This window comes from Diadema antillarum, unplaced genomic scaffold, assembly GCF_040938485.1.
Source record: "Diadema antillarum isolate AM-2024a unplaced genomic scaffold, OU_Dant_1.0 scf00000065, whole genome shotgun sequence".
Lineage (NCBI taxonomy): Eukaryota > Metazoa > Echinodermata > Echinoidea > Diadematoida > Diadematidae > Diadema > Diadema antillarum.
The window spans coordinates 1198038-1220775 of NW_027270954.1; the positions used below are offsets into that span (position 1 = coordinate 1198038).

The 22738-nt window shown below is 38.8% G+C and overlaps 1 protein-coding gene across 1 annotated transcript in view; it reads left to right on the top strand.

Annotated features, from left to right (window-relative positions):
* LOC139716423 (uncharacterized) overlaps positions 1-22738 on the top strand; it is a 119615-nt gene that overhangs the window by 73528 nt on the left and 23349 nt on the right. The window contains exons 12-34 of the mRNA XM_071627968.1: positions 630-836; positions 1901-2004; positions 2469-2637; positions 3454-3684; positions 4418-4606; positions 5102-5299; positions 5910-6045; positions 7052-7167; positions 7579-7770; positions 8973-9164; positions 10122-10325; positions 11306-11545; positions 12385-12573; positions 13213-13422; positions 15687-15935; positions 17063-17308; positions 18128-18325; positions 18991-19303; positions 19641-19885; positions 21097-21258; positions 21662-21823; positions 22068-22229; positions 22472-22681. Of these exons, the coding sequence (XP_071484069.1) occupies positions 630-836; positions 1901-2004; positions 2469-2637; positions 3454-3684; positions 4418-4606; positions 5102-5299; positions 5910-6045; positions 7052-7167; positions 7579-7770; positions 8973-9164; positions 10122-10325; positions 11306-11545; positions 12385-12573; positions 13213-13422; positions 15687-15935; positions 17063-17308; positions 18128-18325; positions 18991-19303; positions 19641-19885; positions 21097-21258; positions 21662-21823; positions 22068-22229; positions 22472-22681 (4524 nt within the window). The remainder of the gene's footprint in view (positions 1-629; positions 837-1900; positions 2005-2468; positions 2638-3453; positions 3685-4417; positions 4607-5101; positions 5300-5909; positions 6046-7051; positions 7168-7578; positions 7771-8972; positions 9165-10121; positions 10326-11305; positions 11546-12384; positions 12574-13212; positions 13423-15686; positions 15936-17062; positions 17309-18127; positions 18326-18990; positions 19304-19640; positions 19886-21096; positions 21259-21661; positions 21824-22067; positions 22230-22471; positions 22682-22738) is intronic.

The following is a 22738-nucleotide window of genomic DNA, read 5'->3' on the forward strand; positions in this document are numbered from 1 at the left end:
GAGGCTTTAGGTAGATTGTTAAGACTTAAAGGTTTATTGGAGATGGGAGGGAGACCATAATTAAATCAATTACTTCCTCCATCCCAGTGCCTTTCACCTAGGTCTTTTGATTTTGTTTGTTTGTTTGTCTGTTTCTTTTTGTTGGTTTATTTGTTAGTTATTTTTGCTTTTATTTTAGGAGAGGAAGGAACTCTTGCATGGATTATGTTTTTCATCATGACAGTGAGTGTTGTAACGTCTATTCAGCAAGAAAATAAATGGAATCGAGTCTTTTTAATCTTATTGTACCATCAAGACCAAAAGAATGTCATTTTTGCCGGCTCCCATGTATGGAAATTATTACATTCCGTTTTGAACATCCGTCCTCGCTCAAGAAATGATAGATATCATTTCGTGGCTAGCCAAAATAATGAACAGCCATTCATCCTTGTTGCTGACCATATCATTAATGTTTATGGTTAAAAAAAATCTGAAAACGTTCGTTTTTTTTTAAATGATTGAAAATCTGTCTTTATAATTCCTACTTTATTATAATCGTTGCATCAGGAAGAATAAAACATTCCTTACACTGTAGTAGGTTTGGTGTCACTTGCTTTTTATTGTATGGACTATTCATGTAATCTTTTTAGTCGTGAGGTGTGATCCCCTGCAGCATCCCTCCAATGGATTCATCGCATCGTGCAGTAAGAGCGGGAACAACTATTCCGTAATAGGCTATCAGGAGTTTAACAGCGTCTGCCAATCGAGATGTGATGAAGGTTATACCGCCCTCTACAGTCAGTCAAGGCGATGCCGACAGGACGGCACGTGGGATGGTGTAGATCAGCGTTGCGTTGGTAATGAGACAAATAATCCTCATGAAAAGCAAATGGCGATGTTCACCCAACGATCACTGTACATCTTACTATTCTGTGTGATGTGTTGAATCAAAAATGATCATCGCCGAAATGTTTTAATCCTGAAATTCAGATTTATTCAAAACTCAAAACAAAAATTGGCCTATACAACAAAAGACATGTCCACATCTTCTGTTGTTTTAATCTTCTGTTGTTTTAATCATCCGCCTACAGCATGTGGCTTATCCGACCCCAAATCTGCATTAGAGAAGAATTTGCTATATAACTGTATAAATGTACTTTTTTTCTCTACGTTTCGGTCATTGTTGTACCCCATCTTAATCTTTGACTCGATTTTAACTGGGACCTACGCTTAACAAGCTCGCTTTTAAGTAGGTTCCTTCATATTTCTTTAGCATCCATTCACAGATTCAAAACGTCATAGATCGACCACTATATGTTTTATATATTTGCAATATTTTATGTATGTCTCCAGCTTGATATCATGTACTTCATTTCATTTTGTTATATTTGATGTATTTTTTCATCGAGAAATATGAAAATAAATCGAAATCGAAATCGAATCTGTTACCAATAAGGAGGATTGAGAAAAAAAAATCAGTTCTTTGAAGTTGTAAATGTCAACATCAAGTGGACTGAGACTTTAAAAAAAAAGAATGAAAGATGAAAAAAGGTGAAAGTTGAAAAGGTGGAAAAAGGTGATGTACATCAAATCGTCATTATCTTAACACACTTCGTCATGTTTGTATTTCTTACTAACTTATTGGTTGTATTCATTTGGGAATTTTTCTGTAGGCTTTCTTTGTGCTTTCTTATAATCTCTCTGAGACTTCATTGTAATTGTGTTTCACAGTATCAAAAGAGAGGAGACGCGAGTTAGAATTTAAAAAAAAATGAAACTCTGCTGCACAGTAATGTTAAGCATCGATCTTATTCCATTAAACTCTGCTGCACAGTAATGATAAACATCGATCATATTCCATCTGATGATGATGAGTTCCGTTTCTATCCTAATCCTTTGTTGTTGTTGTTGTTTTTTTCAGACGACACAGATCCAGACCTACAGTGTCCTTCTGATCAAGTCTTGTTTGCCAGTGAAGGTCAGGTTACTGCTTTCGTACAATATGACCAATGGGAACCAATCATTGTGAGTATGCCGTGTCACGAGTAAAATCCAGTGTATAGTGTCGGAAAACTTTTTGAAATATTAAAGAGAAATTCCTATAGAGCATCCATTGCATTTACAATTGTATATACACTTACGACGAGGGTAACGCTAGTGCTGGTGTGTTGCTGTCTGGTATAAAACAGGAGGAAGCAACCTTCCTGTTAGTATTGGTATCAACTAAACAGGTACACACTGGATAACCAGACTGCATTACATATACACACCCTTGTCGCTGCACAGCATGTCGCGACATCCGTGCTTAGCACGGCGTGTGGTCGGGCTGCATTAATTGATAGCATGCATTGTTCTCCTCACTCACTGATGAGTGGGCCATTGAGTGAAAAGTGCTATTATAGGTTGTATGATCCTCAACTGAAATAATCTTGTGTTGGAGTTTTCACGTTAGATTAAAGTGATATGGACTTTGTCAAATTTCACTGTAGGCGTTGGACGCAGGTCGTCAAATAAGGTCTCACCTTCATGCCGTTGATTCCAAAGAAGTGAGTGATCGTCCACCAACCAATCTCACAGAAGGTGACCACACCCTTGTCTACAAAGCCGAGGATTTGTCAGGAAATTTTCAAACATGTTCTTTCAACGTTGAAGTCAAAGGTATGTACAGTTGCCTTGTTTGTAAAGGAACAATAAAGTATGGAAGCAGGCAGACAGAGGATAAATGATAGATAGTTTATGTTACGTAAGGTGGTAATGGCTGTTCTTTCTACACTGGACATTGCTGGACCTGCATTGACTGCACAGCCCTGTTCAGCGAAGATGAAGTATAGATGACTAAACGAAAGTGTTATAAAGGAAATTTTTGAAATCAAGTGCTCACTTGCTACACTAACCTGCCCACCCTGATGCCTGTAGGTCAGTTGGCTTATCAGTTGAAAGCCTCTTCATCAGCGTTCTCCATTTTGTTCTATCAATTAAAGGGCCATGGTCTTGACTTTGTTGAAGTCTCTTTCCACCCTTTGGGTTACCTCCTTGATTTGGTCCTCCCATCGTTTTCTGGGGCGGCCAATTCGTCTTTTCTTTCTTGGGTTTCCAATTGTATATTCGTTTCGTGTCTCTTGTGTCGGGCTTTCGTAATACATGGCCATAACACCTTTGTTGATTTCTTTCACTACTTGCCAAAACTGAGTCAACAAAGAGTGAATTGTCTGATGTTTTCATTCCTCGTTTCATCTCTCTCATGAAATCGAGTAGAACCTAGAAATGTCACTCACTGCGTTCTGCCGAAAACATCCTGGCATCAGAACAAGATAAAATCACACTCATTTACTGCTCTGTTAATCAATGGTACCCCGGGATCGTACAAATCAGTATTGTTATTATTATTATTATTATCATTATTATTATTATTATTATTATTATTATTATTATTATTATTATCACCATCATCATCATCATCATCATCATTTTCAGTAACGAGATGCCTGCCGTTACATGCCCCTGCCAATGGTGATGTTATCTTGGACGAAGGTCATGGTTCTTGCCAGAATGGCGCCGTTTACGGCTCGAGGTGCTCCATCTCCTGCGACGAGGGCTATGAACTTTCACCTGCTGTCGATGATGAGGCGTACACGATGACGTGCAACCGTACCGGGTTACGGTCTACTGTTGGCATGTGGAATGAACCTACTCCGACATGTAACAGTAAGTTTGAAAGAAATTATCTTCTTTTCCTTTCAGCATGGAATTTCCACCTACGTAAGATCATACAAGTTGAAATCAACATTACCTGTTGAGTAGTAATCCTTGGAAAGCTTTGGATATTATACTTATTGTTCTTTCCCAGCCTTAGAAAGACGAAAAATACCCGCTCACCTTTTTTAAGGGGGTGGGGAAGGGGTTAACCTTGTACTCATCTTAATGATGATAGAGTGTGAAATGATGAGAGTTGTGATAGTGGATAAGGTATGCAAAATTGTGACTGAGACACACAGAGAAAATGCACATATCCCAAAGACTCGTGTCTATCAAGGTCTGTTGATGTTGCTGTTTTTATGGAGTGTCTCAATTGTTTGAGGATGTAGTCATTGTCAATCTGTTTTGACGATTTACACTTCCGATTTTTCTTATAGAATTTTGTAAATCATGACCTGTCTATTGGAGGGTCATTCTCAGCGGAATACTACTGTATTGCCGCGACCAAAATAAAATGCCAATGTTACGACCATGACACCTGATGAACCACCGTAATCAAACATACATATTGTACATGCCCCCCCCCCCTGCCCTTTGGAGCAGGGTCCGCTTGAACAAAATTGAGTTTTATAATAGACATAGCAGTATCATTGTCATCACCATCATTGCCATTACTATTATCACAGTTTTCACGAAGGATTTTAATGGCAAAAGAGCTAAGTTGCCGTACCACTTATTTTAGTTGTCACATGTAGATTACCGAACCTACCCAACGGAGTTGTGTCCGGCTGTCCTTCAATGGCTTCAAGCTATGGTGACGTGTGTCAATTTTCATGTATCGAGGGGTTTTCTTCTGCCGACGGGAGAACGTCTTCCACCAGAAGGTGTCAGGCTGACGGGACACTGTCGGGACAGAATATGACGTGCGATGGTTCGTCACTTTCATCAGTTGCCATCAAAATACATCCCTACTATTTTCTGTTAATGAAGTGCTTCTTATCATAAATCGTCAAAATGGGGACAAAATAGGACACTACAAATAAACTTTTAAAATTTCGGCCTTTGCTTGCAAATATATTCACCCACACACACTATTCGAATGTCATCGCAAATAAGGTTAACAAGACACATACTATGCATGTGCTATGGCGGACACTAAACTGTCTGTAAATTGAGTGTTTCATGAGTCACTAGATCTAAAGTGTCCATATCGTCAAACCAATCGGCCAGATTTGTTTATATTCTGGTATGCATTTCCCAAAACAGTAATAAGATAAGGGGGAAATGAAATTCATAATCAATTTGCTCATTGTCAAGATGACAATGTTCAAACTTGTGAGTGCAAGTGTGAAGTTTGTATTACTCGAGATCTATCCATATAATGTCTAAAGGCGCATCTTTATCTTTAAATGTTGGTGTTCTACAGTGCCAATAACGTGCCCACCACTAGAAAGACTGAGGCATGGATCAGTGACACCAGGGGAGTGTACCCAAGCCGCCAGCGTCCCGTACGACACTACCTGTTCCCTGCTATGTGACATGGGCTTTCAGCGGGTAGGACCCTTTCAAAAGACTTGTGCTTCGTCAGGGAAGTGGAGCGACTCTCGGGCTGTCACATGTCAAGGTGAACCCGTCGGAGTTCATTGCGTTTTGATGCGTGTATTTGTGTGTGTTTTGGTTGCAATATACTAGATGAATCACAACAAAACCCGTTCCTAGGGTTACGCCAGAAGATTTTTCCTATCGAAGCTAGAAGGGGGAAACTTGACCACCCCCCCCCCCGAACAGACGCGAATAATAGATATGATAGCGGGTAATGCAGATACAACTTTTGCGATTAGACGTAATCATATATTTGTTTCGTACGTATCGTTATGTGCTTTTTCAGCTCCTCTAATTTATTCAGTTTTGTGTAAAATGTCTTGTCCTAAATCTTTGTGGTGTTGCCTCTATCCAATATGGAGGCATAAACTTGGGGAAACGACTTCCAAAAGCTAGATCACTACATATGCCACTATAAATGGCTTTGAGATTAAGCAGGGAGCCGAGTACAGAGTCAATAGATCCTTCTTCGTAAAACTCTCTTTTCTAAGTATGTATAGTTGCATCCATGTGTATAATGAATTGTGTTGTTTATGCGCTCATATTTTCTGTTTTTCTTTATTTAGTCCATTTGCCGTATGTATTATAGAAGATGGTCTCCAGTAACTTTTTTACCCTCGAACATTTTACAGATATCCAAGCACCAGTGTTTGACATTCCTTGTCCGTCATTTTCAAGCTATCAAGCCGATAGAGGCTATACAAGCGTCAGAATGGACATTCCTACTCCAACGGCCACCGATAACTCGGGCAATGTTACTGTTCAGCTGTGAGTGTGGCTATCTCTTAACTTCATGACTTCCTAGTTGTGAATTTTGAATGAATCATAAAATTAGAAAAACCCAAAGATATATGTCAATTATAGGAATGCGGCGATATTTGTCGAACACATCAGCAGAGTTTGAGGGAAATCGGACAACCCATTCAAAATTATGAATTGTTAACATTTTGATGCGCCATCACTGGATGAGAAGACTACAACATTTTGAGACGCTATTTATGTACAATGATATATAGAAAATATTTTTAAAAAATCATTATATTTTTACTTTTCTTTCATAATGAAAAGCATGTAGAATAGCATTACCCTTCATATTATGTCAGAATAAAGTGGAGGGGATGTATGTTAACCAAGAATTCATATAAAATTGTCTTTTTATTTGCTTTATACCTTTGCACAAACGTGGCGTCACGATCTGTATTAGTCCTCTTATCTAACAATGGTTGCACCGAAACTTTAAACATTCATTATAACTTTTCAACGGATTGTGTAAAGTGTTCTATCAATATTACTGAATTCACTCAATCCACATGTGTACATGCATTTTAGTTCATTCTCCTTTAATAGGACCGTTAACTGTGATGAATACCTGCTAAAAGGGAATATAGGATGGAGGAAAGTATCGTGCAATTCGTTAAAATATCTAGCTAACAGACATTGTATTTGTGCTTCTTTTAACTCTTTATTTACATTTTCCGTCCACAGTCAATACATGTGTATGTAAAAAGAGAAATGAGAGTGCTACACTATAATACCAGATTTTGCAAAATGATACTCATTCCTAGGACGATGATGTATAATCATGTCACCCGTAAGTCAGACGCTATATAGATGCCCTTTTCCTCAATTCCTACATCGAGATAACGATTATCAAACGATCAAGTTCCTATTTTGCGTGTTTCTCCGATAGAAAATATTGTGAATTGATGGTTAGCATTCAGTCAAAAACATATATTCAAGAGACGGTGACAAAAAATCCCTGCTATTCTTCTAGCCTTCCTGGTGTTTCACCTCGGAACGAATATCCAGAAGGAGCAACGTCTGTCACGTACACAGCCACTGACCCGGAAGGAAACTCGGCTATTTGTGACATCTATGTCTCCGTTACGGGTGCGTTCTTGTATCCCGGGTGTCAGGATGTAATTTTAAACAGGCAGTGACATCCAGCAACCATTTTAGTTTAATAGTTAGCACAGACACTTCGTATACAGGTGTGTTGTAGAGACCTAGAAAAGATAAGGAGATTCCTCTATTACTCGACAAAATCTTGCTGGGCGATTTTGCCTGACGTTTTCAGGATTTTTGTAGGATATTGCAAGCTACATAGTGTATTCTTTTTTTATTTGATGTAGGACCTATACATAATCGTTGGTCCTTCTTGTTTTTAAGTAAGCTCATATTCATTCAACTTTCAATGGGCTATAGGTTATTAATATTCACTTTACCATTAATGCTGGTACATACACGCCATAATTCACACATAACTATAAAAATTATGATCCTTGATGTTGGTTCGTGCAGTTTTCAGGTGTCCGCCTCTGCAAGCGCCCTCCCACGGTTCTCTCATCGACTGCACTTCGCGTATCTTCGGCTCGGTTTGCTCGTTCCAATGTAACGAGGGTTACGAGCTGACTGGACCCTCAAACAGGTCGTGCGAACTGCATGGCGGCCAAGCACCTGCCTCGTGGGATGGGACTCAGCCAAAATGTCAAGGTAGGAAATCATCAAAGGGAAGAGGACATGTTCAAATTAATTATACACACAGAGAGACACTCACATGTGTCTTCTCTATTCTATGGATGACTCGTTTTGTTTTTCTTTTTTCTTTGTTTTCAAGTCCAAACAATACGTATACATGTATAATTACAAACGACAAAATAATATATTTCATGTAACATGCATGTAATTCCATATTAAAGGGATGGTACAGTATTGGTGGAGATGAGAACTGGGCTTTTAAGTTTTTGCGAGATACCAAGAGAACATTTATGAAATAGTACAGAGCGTACCATTTTACGAGGAATTCAAAGTTTATTTGATGAAAATCGGGTTTGGAATGACTGAAACATCCAAAAACAAAGTAAAACAAAGCGATCGTAATAAAGTGTTGGTCCCAAACTTATTAAAATCGCTCGGTTTTGGATATCTCAGCCATTTCAAAACCAATTTTCATCAAATAAACGTTGAATTACTCATGGAATTACATGCTCTTTCATATTTCAAAAGAGGTTTCTCATCTCACAGAAGTCATGTTAGACACCTGAAATTAGGTCTCAACCAAAACTATACGATCCCTTTAAAACACAGCTTGTATGATAAAAGACTGTAAATGAAAGTTGAGGGGCTAGTAGGAAGCCAACTGTATGATGCAGTCCCCCAAATATAAATAGTACATACCACTATACATTACGTAAAACTTTCAAAATGACTTAACATGACAGAAAATTAACCAGTTGTGAAATAAAGCAAATCACCCTTAAGAAGAGTTTTGATGAATGAAATACTATGAACAGATATTCATAACGAGTACAACAATCATCAAATGTTTCATTCTTTGTCAGATTTTGTAATGTTACGCAGTACGTTGTTCACCAGAGAGACATAGGCGATAACTAGCTAAAATAGCTTCGTCGCAATGACACTACAAAATTAATAGACTGTGTATGAGTGACGGTTCATATTGTTAGCCAAAGTTGTGGTAGCAAACTCAATATATGTGTACCCGAAAGTTAGCTTTATGTCGAGGACCACGTCTTAAAAACGAAAATTGTTGTAAAATCTATCAAGGTATCAGCAAGACACGTGACAGAAACTTTTTCTACATGATGAAAAATGGAAGTGTCACATATAATGACATTCTGTGATGTCTGCAAATGAAGAAACAAACATACTTCTTGCGTTGTATCTGTCATCAGCTAAAACCTGTCCAGCCCTTACCCTGCCACCTGACGTCATCAAGTCTGGCTGCCCGCGGAGCCCTCCGTACTCTGAGGTGTTCGGGACCCGCTGCTACTTCTACTGTCCCTACGGCTTTGAGGGTGTTGGTGAGAGTAGTGCCATCTGCCAAGCAGACGGCACGTGGTCGAGTAACAACTTCTCTTGCCGAGGTGAGGGCGTGCTACTAAAAGCAGATTCCAGTCCTCAAACAAGTCAAGCATGAACCATTCCCGTCATATCGTCATGTCTATGGGGAAAGTTCTCAAAATCCATAAATACCAGGTTAATAATGACTATGATTAGCCACGGTTGATTCGTAAACTGATCCACAGTTGTGCAGATTACAGATTTTGAGTAGAAAATGGCTAAGCATATACCGTATATGTCCCCCCCCCCCCCAAAAAAAAAAAAAATTAAATAAATAAATAAAATAAATAAAAATAAATAAAAAAAATACAACGGTGCCCTCCGCAGTGGCAGCTTTAAAAATAGTGAATCAATCCAAATGCAATTACAGAGTATGAAACTATAAATCATTGCCCACATCTTACAGAAAACCCCATTCGATTTGCTTAAGTGGTCAAAAAGAAATGAGGAATTTTCTAGAGCATGTCAGAAGTTTCTTCCATCCAAGTTCTGTCTATTGTGTTCACACATAAATTTGCATTTGCAACAGCATCGAAGTGCTAAACTTAGAAAAATCAGACTCATGACATGCTTTACAACAATCCACATTTCTCTGTGACCGCTTAACCAAATTGAATGGAGTTTTCTGCAAAATAGAGCTAAGATGTTATATTTTAAGACTCTGAAGTAGCATTTAGATGGTTTAGTCTTATTGGGTGTTATCAGTGCGAAAAGTGGATTGTAGTTTTTTTTGGGGGGGATATACTGTATATTTCGTTGATATATCATTTGTATTGAACGGTACAGATTTATTGTTGCTTCATTCTTTCTGTGAAGTGCATTCAGATGTCATGTAATTATGTAGGCTCTACATTTCTGATATTAGTCAAACAGCTTATCGAGTAATGTACGATAATAATGTAAACTTCTGCATACAGTTTCTGTTTAAGATCTGACGAATAAAAAAAAATCAAAAACATCTTTGATATTTTTACACACAGCCACGGCATGTCCAGCTTTAAACCCCGCCGCGGAGAGTGGTGTTACTGTTGGACAGTGCTCGACGAATCCAAGTTTCGGTGACGTCTGCATGATATCATGCGATGTTAGAGGTTTCCGAGTTACTCCACTGTCATCGTCGATCCTAACTTGTCAGGGTAACGGCTTGTGGTTTCCAACCGACATTTCGGCTGTCACCTGCCAAGGTATCGCTCAGTGGTTACTTAAATTCACTGTAATTTTCACCTTCTTTCTTACGGTCATGCTAGTGTATTTTCACTGGATTCTATGTTTAACCCCGTAGTTACTTTTCGTACCAATTTCTTTTTCATTGAACATCAGTCGAATAATCTGGGAGATTTTCGTTGTTGGATATATTTCTACAAACCAGAAAGTCCTCTGTCGTTTTATTTTTCAAGGACAAGGAGGAGGGTAAGAACAGAAATGGGAGGATAGTGTTTCTAGCTTCCGATGTCTTTGGTGCAAGCAAACAATTTTGGTGCAGATTTGTAGCAAACTTACCAAATTTCTCTTGTGAACAATGTAGTTTGAATTAGTCGCTTAATTAATCATAATCCAATGAATAGTCATTAAACTTCAAACATTTTGATCAATGTTTGAATCACTTTCCTGTCATTACAGAGAAACGTACTCCATGCTTTTGAAATGTTCAGATCTTTATGGTATAGTGAGCTGTTAGGGTAGATACTTAACAAGTGTGAAATTTGCTATATAAAAACTAGCTATTATTATTTAATTATTTGAGGTAAAGTAAATTCAGTGTCAGTCGCATTTTTGTGTCAATTGTATTTACTCGCTGGCTATCATTTCAAGCGGCAATATCAAATCTGCCAAATATAAAGCTCTCAAATACACTATCCCTAACAGTAGCAAATAATATGATAATGACATAGAATTGTCCTTCAATAGTCAACCATTCCCTTTTGATTCACTTAGATATCATTAGTCACTTGGGGACAAACAGTATGTTAATCGTTGTTACTGTTTATATTTTTTATTTTTATGAAATCATTCTTGTAGTTCTTATTATTGCTTCTATCATTTTGCATATCATTATCATCATCTTTGTCATCATCATTGAAGGTACATGTATTATTATCGCTACTCTTGAAATATGATTTGAATGAGGTATTTTCTTTTAAATGGGTTGATTGTCCTACTACAGATGTCGAAGAGCCCAAATTCACACCATGCCCTGCCGATTTCGTGACGTACGCTCCACGTCGGTCAACTGAGGTCAATGTCTCGTGGAATGTGTCCGCCGTGGATAATGGTCCGACGTCACCCTCGCTGTCCTGTGACAGGCAAGAAGGTGTCTTCGTTGAGGGAGACTACGAGATCAACTGCCGGGCCAAAGACGAGGCGGACAATGAAGCCACTTGTTCCTTTGATGTCGACGTTCGAGGTAGATTATTGAAAGCAGAGTCTTGATATGGGATCTTACGTAAAAACAAGAAAGCTTTTCATTTAAGTCTCGCACTATTCTCAATATCTTTGTAGTTGTTTTAAAGAAAGAAGAGAAAGAGAGAAAATATCTTTCCTCTATAAATGAATTGGCATACACCTTCAAGGACCTGTGGTGTCATACATATGAATACTTGGTTTTCAGTTAGGTGGCAAGTAAAATGTTTCCAAAAATTTAGAACTTTCGTTGGACAGCTGATGTTATCAAGCTAACTCTAAACCTGTTGGCCAGTGGAATTCTTCACATTCGATGGAGTGAGCCTCTGAAAGAACACACATTCTTTTGATACGATACCCACGCAATGTTATAGTTTAGCCCTTTCTCATGGCTTCTCAGTGTACAGCCTGTTTGCTAAAAACTAACAAAGAAATCCATTCTTTTTGCTTCTATCTTCAAATTTACTTATTGAGATATTGATAACTGTCGCTGAATACATTATTGGTAAAAATCCTGTCAAAAAAAAAAACATTTTTGACAGGATACATGGCAAATATAAATGACTATTAGAGATAAAACGGAATTGTCATATAATGATAAAGTTCTCTTCAATTCAATTCAAGTGACTTCTTTTTTATTTCCACATAAAGTCATACAAAGCAATATACATAACGCTTACATGAGTACAAGATGTTTTAAGGAACTAAGTTGTTAATTTTTATTGTTATTTTCTAGTTATTTTCTGTGAGTTGGCATGCTTGATCCAATTTCTTTATCATATCATGTCCAATCAAAAATTCTAGTATCACTTCTTTCATATCTCTATCTGATTTCAAATACAGTGCGCAGATGTCGCCAGTACGATTTGCCTGCAAGGAGCTTCTTCAACGGCACTTGTAGTACAGCCTGGGGTTCAAGTTGTCACGTGGCGTGTTCACGTGGTTATCAGCTGATTGGTTCCAGTGTCATCACTTGTGAATTTGATGGAACCATGATGTACTGGGATGTGGAGGAAGCGCCATTATGCCAAGGTAGACATGTCGATTGTTCTTGACTAACCTTAGATAATCCACATTAATATTACTGTTTAAATCAGTTCAGATAGTAATTTCTCTTGTAGGTCCTCTCATTAGATAAAGTCATTCATGGCTAGCATTTGACTTTTTATATCAAGTACAGAATATTGTTACACCCTACAAAAAGTAATAATAATATAAATGAAAAATTAAAATGAAGTCCAGCTGCCGAATTACTCCGAATGACGAATTTTGTCGCTGTTCCATGTAGTACGTTATTGTGCTGCTTGCAAAAATGTTTTGTCATGAATCTATTAGGGGGACACATCTTTTTTACAGATTACGAAACTCTGTTAAGAAAGCTTTGCGCAAACAAATACCCAAAAAAAAAACAGTTTTCAGTATTTAACACCAGATTTAACAAAAAGAGAGAGCACTACGCAGACACAATGCAATAGAATACTTATGCAAGAAATTCGTGTAGATGCTTGATTGAATACAAGAAATCATACACTTTCACCCTAATATCACTACTTCGCAAAGTCAGTTGATCAGCTATCCCAAAAGTTGAGACAATCTGTTGTCCTTAAATATTATTGACATCATAGTTGTTACGACCATCTAATTCTATTTTTTATGTCATCAATTGAGCAGACGTGAGATGCCCGCCGCTCCATCTTCCAGAGGATGTACAGGTGAACCCACTTACCTGCCTTGACCCGACAGGTGTCAGGCAGGGCACGCAGTGCGCCCTCTATTGTCACGTCGGACTCACTCTGATAGATGACGAAGCCGTGTTGATGTGCCGAGAAGACGGACGGTGGACCAGGACACTCGATGCCTTGTCCGCCGCACGATGCGAGGGTCAGTGACTAAAGAGAAGTCCAGACAGATCTCTCTTATTTTACAATACTTGTATACCTATCCACTTGGTGTCAAAATATTTGTGTACGTCAAGGAATGTGCGCTTGTGCCAGAACATGACATGTAAGGGAGCTTTAGATTTTTGCGTCGGGGACGTTCAGAGGAAAAAAAAACGAAAAAAAAACGTGTTCTGCTCATGCACAAAAACGCGCATCAAGTCGATCTATTTTTAGCTCGCGTCGTCTTACTTTGTCACGACGCGTTCTGGGTTATTTTTACGTCCGCTCAATTCACGAGATAGAGAGCTACTTCATGCACCGATCATATGGGGCACCAATTTATTTTCTTATACGTTGCGTCCCAGCATAATCTACTTTTCTGCACGACGCAAGGGGAGAGGGGAATGTCCAACGCACTCGTCGTCTCAAACGTTCGCGCCGCAAATCTAAAGCTCCCTATTGTGTATGTGATATGCGCTCAAATACCTGGTAACCAGCTTGTAACTTGTACACACCGAGATGTATGTAACGCAGACCTTTTGACAGTTTCTGGAGCAAGGTTGTTTAGCGCCATTCCCTTTGGTCTAAGGGTCGTGTTAATGTGTGTGCAGTACCAAGAGCGGAGCTTTTTACCTTTAATAGTTCCAAATCAATTTGAATATAGGGCTTATTTATTTATTTATTTATTTATTTTATTTTATTCAATTTTCTTTACCCAGGGTAGCCCCATCAGTGGTTTACACACTGTTATCCTAGGGGGCCCTGCAACAGAATGACAAAATAACTTACAGGTCAACATACACAAAATAACAAATCAAGGACATCCCTTTTTACATCATAACATCAACACAATATCAATACTCTATATGAATATATAAATGCAAAATTAATCTTTGGCGATAATAATACACAAGCTCACATTATTGGGAAAATGATACCTTAACATTATACAAAAATATCAATAATAAAAGAATTCTACCCCAAGTGAGATACGTATGCTGTTACGAACGCTTGAAGGGAGGTGGCGTTTCAGACTTGAGCGGGGAGCTGATTCCAAATACATGATGCATAGTGTGAAAACGTTTTTTTTTTTTTCCTGCTTGAGTTTTTACTTGTGGAATTATTAGGCCATTATTAATTGCGCTTCGCGTACTATAAGAATGTGTGTTTCCAAGGGGCGTAATGAGTTCTCGTACATATTCGGGCGTGCTTCCATGAAGTGTCTTAAAGACTGCTTTACAAGTGTTAAAACGCCACCTCTCTTCAAGCGTCGTCCAACGTAACCTTCCAAGCACCTGGCTGGTTGGCACTGTGTGATCCACTCTCCATACCACTCTGGCCATTTTCTTGTGTTGTTTGATAAGCACATCTTTAAGACTTTGTGAGCAGTTTGACCATGCACAAGAACAATAATCAACGTACGGTAGGATTAATGAGTTTGCCAGGATTTTAGCACTACTTTCGGTTAGATACTTCCGCAGGCGTCTCAGCAATGTTCGTCATGTGGCAATTTTTTTACAACATTCTTCGACTTGTTTTTGCAATCTCATTGATTCATCCATCAAAACTCCTAGGTACTTATATTCCCTCACTCTATCCAATTCGTTACCGTCAATTTCAAGTTTTATTTCAGCCGATCTGCAGATAGCAGTTTTCTTGATGTTCCTATCACCGTTAACTGAGTTTTCTTAACATTCAACATCAAACAATTTTGTCCATACCACCGGTTTACATTGTGCAATAACAATATTCAGCACGGTTTCAATCTCCTGGGCATCATTTCCTCTATAAAACAGAACCGTGTCATCTGCATATAGCATGACTTCACACTTATTTCCTGAATCGGGGAGATCATTTAACATAACTAAAAACAAAAGTGGCCCAAATATCGAACCTTAGGGGACACCCACACAGACACTTGTACTTTCCGATAAGACACCCTTTAAGGAGGTGCGCTGCGTATGACCACTGAGATATGAATGGAACCATCTCAATGCATTTCCCCTGACACCGTACAAACTTAGCTTTCCCCGTAAAAGTTCATGGTCTACTGAGTCAAAGGCTTTCTTCAGTGATGCATCCACAAGAAAACGGACTCGAAATAATTTGGATGATGAAATGGGTTTTTTTAAGGGTTTTTTATGTATATCAAATTTTCTAAAAAGATATGTGTGACATTGTTTTCAATCACTGCTTGCGTAGGCAGTGCGCAGTATATGTGTTAAAGTAGATAATAACTTCTTTACGCTTTCTCTGTTTATGTAGACAAAACCAAGCCACAAGTGACTTATTGTCCTCTAACGCTGATAGCGGATCGCACCGAAGCTTGGGGCGTGGAGGTCACATTTAGAGAACCTACAGCTATTGACACAGGGGGACAACCACTCCAAGTTATCACTAGGCCCCATGGTCTGACCTCTCCCTACAATTTCACTGAAGATACCCACTGTTCGTACACCTTTGTTGACCAAGCAGGGAACAACGCCACCTGTGAATTCAATGTTGCAGTCAAAGGTATGAATAGGCTTCACGGAATCTCTTTATCATTGATTCATCTTATCATAGTGATGATAATGATAAGTATTCATACAGATATGGGTCCTACATGAGTGCGCGCATGCACACACACACACACACACACACACACACTGACAGAATCCCAGTGCCAGATAAACTCTTTGCTCTCATAGTACCAAAAAAATGTGACATTGACACACTTTGTAAATGCAAGGTGTTTCACCGTACGTCTTTTTACTCGAAGGTTGAATGGCATCTGTATAAAGTAAACGAATGAAATAGGTTTCGTCTTTCGGCTTTCTTGGCATTTGTCGCAGCTTTATCCGTTTAACAACGAAAAAAAAAATCATAATGAGTGGGAATTTGAACAGAAAAATGATAAATAGTTTGAATCATGCATATGTGACCCGATACATCAAAAGGATCCTTAAGTCGCTGACGGGTATAACAGCCGAGCATGGCCCAGAAAAATGCTGTTTTCAGGCCTTTCCTTTGATCATTTAGCTCTGAAATTTCGGCAGATGATAGAAGATACGTTAGACTACAAAACTGTGTTAAAACAGAAATCCGAACGTTTTGACAGATTTTGGCGATCTGACTTTAAAGTCGATTTTCTCGGCTCACCCGTCAGCGACTTTAGGATCCGTTTGTTGTAGCGGGTCACATATTGTTATACATGGATATTTCATAATGCGTACGGAAATAAGTAAATTCCTGCAACGATATAGGCCTATGATTGAGAGAGTGTTTATCCTGCTGTGGCTGTTGGTCGTTTGAGTTTGGTGGGTATTGGTTACAGCATTGGCGGACACCATATAACTTTACTTACTCATTCTTTTATCAACCCACTTAGATGTACATTCAACTTGGTCTGGAATTGAGATGTTGATCTGGTATCAAGTCACTGGACAAAATTAAATCATCCTGCTGCTTATCTGTGTCTTCGGTTTGTTTTTGAAGGATGTTGTGCAGATATTAGCAACTGCAGGGATTACATGATTGGTTCTTATCCATGTTTGAGATTCTCTTGGGTATGAAATATACGGCCTACATATTTGGCAGCAAAAGGTGAATAGATGATTTTACTCATTTCCATGTCGTTGATTTTCTTTTTCTAATATAAGACGAGCTGTCACCAATATTGCTTTCCTGCCCATCAAATATGAGTTTAATGAGCGACACACAGACGACTTGTGTCACGTGGGAACAACCCGTCTTCCACGAGATCACTGGAGACGACTTAGACATCACTTGTAACTATGACAACGGTGAAGGATGTTTCCATTTTGGTAATCATCAAATCACGTGCAGCGCAACCAATCTAGACAACGGAAAGACCGCTGTATGCAGCTTCCGCATAGAAATTGAACGTGAGTATGATCATTCTATGATTGCATATATGCATGGATACATTCAGGTTAGAAACAGGAAGTTTTGATGGAAAAGATTAAAATCATACCACGAATATTACCATGACTCAAAATGTTGCAACAAAACTGGAAAGGCAGAGTTTGATGCGAGTCTCAATGATATTATAGCTTGTAGAAATGGACGTGAGGAATGAATCAAAAGTTTATCTGTTATATTGTTCTTCATGTTTTGTTCCAAATATGGGTTATTTTACCCCTTTGTTTGTAAATTGTATCATGGAGTTGGACCCAACTTGGATTCGTAGCAATTTGCTCTACCAATGAAATACGTTGAGCAAACAGCTTGATTATTAAATAAACAGGTCGATAGAGACAAAACAAAACTTATAACTAAACAGATGAATTAGAAAAAAAGTAGATAAGTAGCATACGAATAATCTTGATAGTGCAAAAAAACAGTATATCATCCAATAATGATAAGGCCCTAATGATACTTAGAGACACTGAGTTAGAAACGAATACGACCAACAATTATTCCCCAGTTAAAAAAAAAAAGAAGATTACGTTGCCCATTTCCTGAAATCAACATGGAAAATATTTCTCAACAAAAACCGTAAGTAGCCTATCAAAGACAAACATAATATTAACCTTACATTACGTCTCACTTGGCAGTACTCTAGCTGGCTTGAGTCCTTGTTTCTTTCGTAATTGTTAGATGTTATTTGACGTTGTTATTGTGAAGTGTTCCTTAACTGACGAGTGACAAATTTTGGGATACAATTTCTTTATCCACCTGTGTGTCAAACTTTTCTGTCCTAGCACACCCCTGTCCGAGCCTTGACGCCCCAGCCAATGGGGCTATCGCGTGTGACGGCTGGCTGGGGGGCGTGTTCTGTAACACGTTCTGCAATGATCGCTACGACGTGCCCTACGTACGAGGTTTAACCGCAACAACGCAGTATGTGTGTACCCATTCTGGCGTATGGCAACCGCACTCCACGGTCTTAGATTGCACAGGTAAAACATAACTTATAAAGGATAATAAATAACCGTAATGTCATGTTTGTACGTGTACAGGGTGTAATAATTTCAGAAGTAAACAAAATATGTTTCAATGGCTCCTCAAAATGTAAACATCGTCGTTGAGAAATGGCATAGAGGATTGTTTAACCAAGTCAGGAGAGAACATTAGAGAATACAAAAAATGTAAATAAAAGAGACTGACCAAAAACAACAACAACAACAACAACAGTAAAACATGTGCTGACATAGCGTAATTCATTGCTCATCCGATTAAAGCAAGAACCGGGCAAGCGGAAACACCGAGCAGTAAAAATTCAGTATAACAAACTTGTACGTGTTGTTTTCACCGCTTTAATAATCGGAGCCACAACCGCTTTATCGGGATACCCTTAGAATGAAACACTTGCGTTATCCAGTATTAATGTCTAAAACTCGCTAGATTTGTAATTGCACGTTTTTGTATCTACTTCTTGTGACTATTTTTGTTTTGATACTCTTTTTTTTTTTTAGTTTTCAGTTCTATACCAAAAAAAAAAACCCAAACAAACAATCAAAGACTGACATTTTGGAAGTGTAATGATTTGTGCTCTGTCTGTAGTTTTTAGTGGCTCACTTTGTAAATTTCTTTCAACAAATTAAACGCACTATTTACTTCACAGAATCCCGAAATGTGAGGCGCTTGCAACTTCCACTTGAGTTTTACTTTGAGGGATCTTGCATAGATTATGACACAAGCAAACTCATACAAGAGGCATTCTTACAGAACGTCAGATCCTCGTTGCTTGCCAAAGACGTATGCTCTGCTGAACATGACTGCTTAGTGGAAAATGTTCGAGTGAGATGTGGAATTAACATCAACCGGAGAAGGAGGAGTGTGTCGCCGGATATCCGGGAGTTGTATGAGAGGTCCAAAAGACGACGTTATCACGTGACTAACGTAAATGGTCGTCACCGAAGACGAGCAGCACAACAGTAAGGCTGTCCTCGCATGATATAAAGTAAAAACAATCCAACAAACATGGTACAAATGACCTTGTACTAGCTAGTCCATTTCCTTTTCATTTAAGAGACATAGATGTACATCGCTAACCTTACTCCGCTAATTATATACATTTCATGGCATTTTTAACGATCTATTCATGTTGAGATTAAGAGAGGTTATTTCAAAACCCCTCTGTTGTACAGAGAATTTCTCACAATAATGACAGACATACAATTACCTTTGTCTTTCTAAATCGGTTGTCTTTGTATTCGAAGGTGTACGAAATCTTGATTGGAGAAAAGGGGAATGTTTACGTTTATTTGACAGAATCCTTGTTGAATTCGAAATATCGACCAATTTCATCGCCGTGGCTAACGAGACGAATTACCACTCATCACTACAAACTGAGGAAAATCTGCTTGACGTCATTGAGGAAATGATAGATGAGGACGTGTTCGAACTAGACCTCGGTACGGATGAAGAAAACATCGGTTTCTCCAGTTTCGACCACACCTTCATCCAAGGCGAATGTGATGCCGGATATTGGGCCAACAATAATGATTATAATTGTGGTATGGCGTCAATACTTAAACAATTTCATAACTTTCCAAAACTCTAATATTTGGCTGAAATGATACGGATCGTTGTGTAGTGGGGTAAAATTGTTGATGACATCAGTTTAAGAAGTTGATACGACAGTTATCTGTAAATATTTTTTTTCGTAAGCAACGCATAGATCTTAACATACAGGACATCGACTATCATCATTTACACAGCAATGACGAACAAAGCAATCATTTTTGTGCATCAGATATACAACTGTAAGTTGCAGATTTCCTTTTCTTGTTTGAAAGAGACATTTTGTCTCTAACCATTTTCGAAGCGCAGAATTTTTGTTCATACTTGTTGCTGCTGTTGCTTTGTTATCACCTCAACTGGGTGAAAGAACACTTTCAGACCGGGCAATTTTCGAGTTAGCTATATTTGGCCAGAAACACCTGTGGATATTTGAGCAAACATACCCTTTCAGCCCAGTGTTAATACAACCGTGAATTCAGTGGTTATTAGATGAGAAACTTCTCCCCGATGATATTGGTAGATGTCCTGTGTGTGCCATACAGGTGGCATTTCGAACAGGTACTTTTGATGATGGTCAAATCTAGACTCCTCTTATTTCTTTTTTGTTGTTGATGCTGCCCTGAGTGTTCCGTCTGTAATAGGGTCACATGTCATATCTAGGTTCCTGACTTGTATGCACTCTACTGGCCACAGCTTTTAAGTTTTTTATTTGTTTGCAGGTCCATCATGGTATACTCTCAACCCATAACTTTAGATTATTGTTATTCAAAAGTACTGCAATATCTACTCGTATAAAGGATTATGTATATCTGTGAACATGTGCAATTCAGCCTTTGACTGCCAGACATGATTTCAACAAAACCTGTATATAATTATTTGAATATAGTTTGAAAAATGAGGGGTGCACTCCTGTTGCGTAGCAAGGAATATTTAAAATTCTTATTGGCTTCGCATCATTTTGCAGTTTATACTACATATACTGTACTCCAAGTCATCGTTTGATATTGTTTCCTCTCCCCTCTATTGCATATATTGCATACATTCAGAGACTGGGGTACATTTTCATTGCGTAGCAACGAACATTTCTCGTTCCTATTGGGCTCCTCGACCTTACAGAATATTATCATAATTATGTATACTCGAAGTCTATGTTTGACCTTGACGTTGTTTCCCCTTTGATATCGTTTATTTCAACACGCAATAGTGCCATGCTCGCCTGGGACATACTATTCGAACGAGACCAGAAACTGTTTACAGTGTGAGAAGGGCTCGTACCAAGACGCAGAGGCTCAGACAAGCTGCAGACAGTGTCCAGAAGGACAATCCACAGAAGGACAGGGTGCAAAGAACATTTCAGCATGCAAAGGTGGGAAGGATGAATCTCAGTCACAGCACGCATTACCATCTCCACAAATAGTAAAAGTATGACCAGTTAATATGACCGAAGGAAAATGTGTGGTTATCGTTTAATCTAGGTGCTTTACAGATACTTTGAATTTACAGCTGCAAACAATTATCATGCTTACGTGAAACACATTTCAATTGATGGGGACTAGAGTATCATTTGCTTCATCCTGTCCACAGATGAAGTGATAATATTGTTTCTTCCTGCTTTCTCAGAGTGTTTTCCATTATTTTGAAATGCACGACACAAAAGACATTCAATTGAAAACTTGCCCTCTCAGCCTAATGAGTAATTTTACTGAGTTATTATTATATAATGGTACGTTGCGAAATATTGTTATATCTAAAAATTCCACTGCCTGCAGATGTCTGTCACCCCGGGCACAGCTCTGAATCGGGTGTCGCGCCATGCTTCCCGTGTGGCATCGGGAGCTACCAACCCAGTGTCTTGGGGACTGACTGTATTTCTTGTCCGATTGGAACAACCACTACACACGTAGGATCAACGTATGTCGATCAGTGCCAAGGTGAGCATGCTCTTTTACACGTATTTTGTTTAAAAACTTCAGAAAAATGCGGTTTAGGTACCTGTCGAATGGTTGAATGATATTGGTTAGTGATTCATGAACTTTGCGTTGGTGTGTTGGTGTGTTACGACATTTTCGAACACTGTTGAACTGATTTTCGAAGTAATCTTAGTTGCCTAACACAATGCGCTGGGCTAATAAAATCGGAAGTAACTATTCTTTTCGTTATCTTTGGTTTACACAGTGGTGTGTGACGCCGGAACCTTTTCGATGAGAGGATTTGCCCCTTGCTCACCGTGTCCAGTGGGAAGCTACCAACATTTACCTCAACAGTCACGTTGCTTTCCATGCCCAGGAAATACCACTACTCGTCATGAAGGGACCTCGCTAGCTTCCTTGTGTAGTGGTAAGGGAAATGCTCCACAACTTTAAGCGCTCTGTAATATTGTTTTCTTTTTCATAATTTTGCCCACTGCTTGTGCATTGAGTATTTTCTTGCATCATCTTCATTTTGATCAATATTGTGTTAAGTTATGGTGATATGATTTTACATGACATGTGTACAAAGTCACGTGAAAGGCAACTTCGAGAAATACACAATGCTGAACGAATCTCTATCGATAATCCCATGATGTCTTCATTTTTCAGATGTTGATCTCTGCGAGACTTTGCCATGTCTCAACCACGCCACTTGCGTGAACACTGGCCGGTCCTACAGCTGTCTATGCATGGCTGGCTACACGGGCTTCAACTGCCAGAAAGAGATTGATGAATGTGAATCGAACCCCTGTGCTAATGGAGCGACCTGTCGTGATTCTCTCAATGACTTCGATTGTTTATGCGCTGAGGGCTACTCTGGTATGTGTGTGTTGATGATTCTTATGTAAAGATAATGTAATTGTTCAGTAATGTTTT